The 2,732-nt window shown below is 43.9% G+C and overlaps 1 protein-coding gene across 1 annotated transcript in view; it reads left to right on the top strand.

The window, feature by feature from the left end:
• LOC107689598 (protein IWS1 homolog) overlaps window positions 1–2,646 on the top strand; it is a gene marked incomplete at its 3' end in the record, with an annotated part of 4,228 nt that extends 1,582 nt beyond the window's left edge. The window contains exons 3-6 of the mRNA XM_016487644.1: window positions 338–405; window positions 1,557–2,088; window positions 2,288–2,338; window positions 2,413–2,646. Coding sequence (XP_016343130.1) covers window positions 338–405; window positions 1,557–2,088; window positions 2,288–2,338; window positions 2,413–2,646 — 885 coding nt within the window. The remainder of the gene's footprint in view (window positions 1–337; window positions 406–1,556; window positions 2,089–2,287; window positions 2,339–2,412) is intronic.
• Window positions 2,647–2,732: the final 86 nt, after the last annotated feature.

A 2,732-nucleotide genomic window follows, 5' to 3' on the forward strand; every position in this document is an offset into this window, starting at 1 on the left:
TCTCACACACACACACTCACTCACTCTCACACTCACTCTCTCACACACACTCACTCTCACACACACTCACACTCACTCACACACACACACTCACACACTGATTTGGGCATTTACCATGGTAACACCACAGTATTCTTTGAAGTACGTTGGCGTAGCATGGTGTATGACTATAGTAAACATGCATTACCATATAATTCATCAAAGTACCGTGTTTTTTGGACAAATACCATGGTAGTACAATGTTTTTGGTCATGTACCGTGGTGTAGGAGTATGATAAGCATGAATTACCATAAGATGCATCAAAGTACCAAGACTCTTTGAATTGTATTTGCTCAGATGATGGCAGCGCTACTCCAGTTCAGGACGAGCAGGACGAGGCCAGACCCGGATCACGACAGTCTGAGGTCAGGCTGATGGTTTGGGTTTAGTGCCTGACTTCAGGAAATAGTTCAGCCAAAATGAAAATGTCCTCACCCTCAGGCCATCCGAGATTAGGATGAGTTTGTTTCTTCATCAGGTTTGGAGAAATGTAGCACTGCATCAGTGTCTCAGCAATGGATGCTCTGCAGTGAATGGGTGCCGTCAGAATGAGAGTCCAAACAGCTGATAAAAACATCACAGTAATCCACAAGTAATCCACACCACTCCAGTCCATCAGTTCACATCTGGAGAAGACAAAAGCTGAAACAATAGTGTGGATTTCCTAATTTGATAAACGCACGTTAAACTTGTAAATCATTTGTTTATAGTTTTTTATGACTTTTTGGAGATGGTCCGAAATGAAAGCGAAGGCGAGATATTTCGAGTTTTCCTTTGTGACATTGTTGCGTATGAGCGCTTGGACGGGTGAGCATGTCAGTTTCGTCAAAGAAACGTTGTCGAAGAAAATAAGAGTTTTCAAAGATGATTGGTCAGAGAGGTATGCCTTCATTTTGCCCCAATCCAGCACGAAGCCATTCTGTTTGATTTGTAACGAGACCGTTGGAGTTGTGAAGAGTGGAAATGTCAAACGCCACGGCTACTTTTGGCCTACCTCTTGTTGTGTTTTGTTCATAAAAAATGCTGACACTTAAATTAATTGTTTTGCCACTTTTGCAGTTGTTATTAATGTATTTTGAATGCAAAATGTGTTTATTTGTTATGCATTGTTTATTAAAAACAAGTTTTGTAATAACCAATTGTTCCAGACCTTTGACACTGATGAAAATTCAGATTTGGAACTTTTGAATGTAGACTTTGAGAACCCCTGGATTATGGACTCAATGTATTTTAGTTAGAAACGTCTTAATGCTGGATTTGTTTCAGCTTTTGTCTTCTCCAGATGTTAACTGATGGACGAGTGGTGTGGATTACTTGTGGATTATTGTGATGTTTTTATCAGCTGTTTGGACTCTCATTCTGACGTCACCCATTCACTGCAGAGCATCCATTGCTGAGACACTGATGCAATGCTACATTTCTCCAAACCTGATGAAGAAACATCTCATCCTCATCTCGGATGGCCTGAGGGTGAGCACATTTTTAACATTGTTTTCTGATTGCTCCGCTCACGCAGGATGAAGGCAGTGATAATGACAGGAGGTCTGAGAACGCAGACAGCAGCTCGGATCACGAGGCTCGTGGAGGAGGAGACGCGAGCGATTCAGAGCCCGAGCCGCCGCGGCCTGCAGACAGCGAGGAGGATGAGGAGGGCAGCTCTCCTGTGAAGCGAAGAGCGAGCACCTCAGACATGGAGGAGGAGGAGGAGAAGAAGGAGAAAACACACCCTGCCAGCGACTCCGAGCCGGAGGAAACGGAGAAGAGACGCAGCCCCAAATCAGACGCGGCCAGCGATTCGGACGAAGACAAACCCAAACAGAAAACTCTGAGAGACTCTGATGCAGAAGAGGAGGAGGAGGAGGAGGAGGAGGAGGAGGGAGGGAGGAAGCAGAAGGAGAAGGGAAAGTGGAAAGCTGTGATGAACTCAGACAGTGATGAAGAGGAGGAGAGACCGAAACAAGAAGCAGGAAGTGATGAGGATGAAGGGCCCAAACGACGGGCTCTGGCCAGTGATGATGATGATGATGATGATGAAGATGAGAAGCCTGGTATGTGTGTTTATTCAGAATCAAATCAATATTGTTTAGAATGTTGTTATTATTATTATTATTAATATTATATTTATAATATATCATTTAAATCTTCTTTTCAATTTTATTTTATTATAATAACAATAATAATATTATTATAATAAATTAAGTTTATAAATGAAACGTTCACTGGATTTTGTTGTGAATTCTCTTTCAGTGAAGAGGAAGAAAGCCGTTCTGTCAGACAGTGATGAAGATGAGGAGAAAGGTAGAGTTACGGCTAACTCTCACTGTATGATGATGATGATGATGATGATGATGGTGCTTGTGTCTCTGCTGCAGAGGTGAAGAAGAGCAGGCTGGTGTCTGATGGTGAAGACTCCGGCAGTGACGAAGGCTCAGGAGCTCCTGATAAGAGTTTAGCAGCTAAACTGAAGGAGCTGGGCTCAGACAGCGAGGATGAGGAGGACACGATGAAGACGGATGCAGGGAAGAAGGACGAGAAGACTCTGTTCGGCAGCGACTCCGGCGACGACGAGGAAGAGTCAGTAACGCTCTTCATCTCTCTCTCTGCCTGTGTGTGAGTGTGAGTGAGTGTGTGTGAGTGAGTGAGTGAGTGAGTGAGTGTGTGTGTGTGTGTGAGTGAGTGAGTGAGTGAGTGA

This window comes from Sinocyclocheilus anshuiensis, unplaced genomic scaffold (genome assembly GCF_001515605.1).
Source record: "Sinocyclocheilus anshuiensis isolate Anshui unplaced genomic scaffold, SAMN03320099.WGS_v1.1 scaffold906, whole genome shotgun sequence".
NCBI lineage: Eukaryota > Metazoa > Chordata > Actinopteri > Cypriniformes > Cyprinidae > Sinocyclocheilus > Sinocyclocheilus anshuiensis.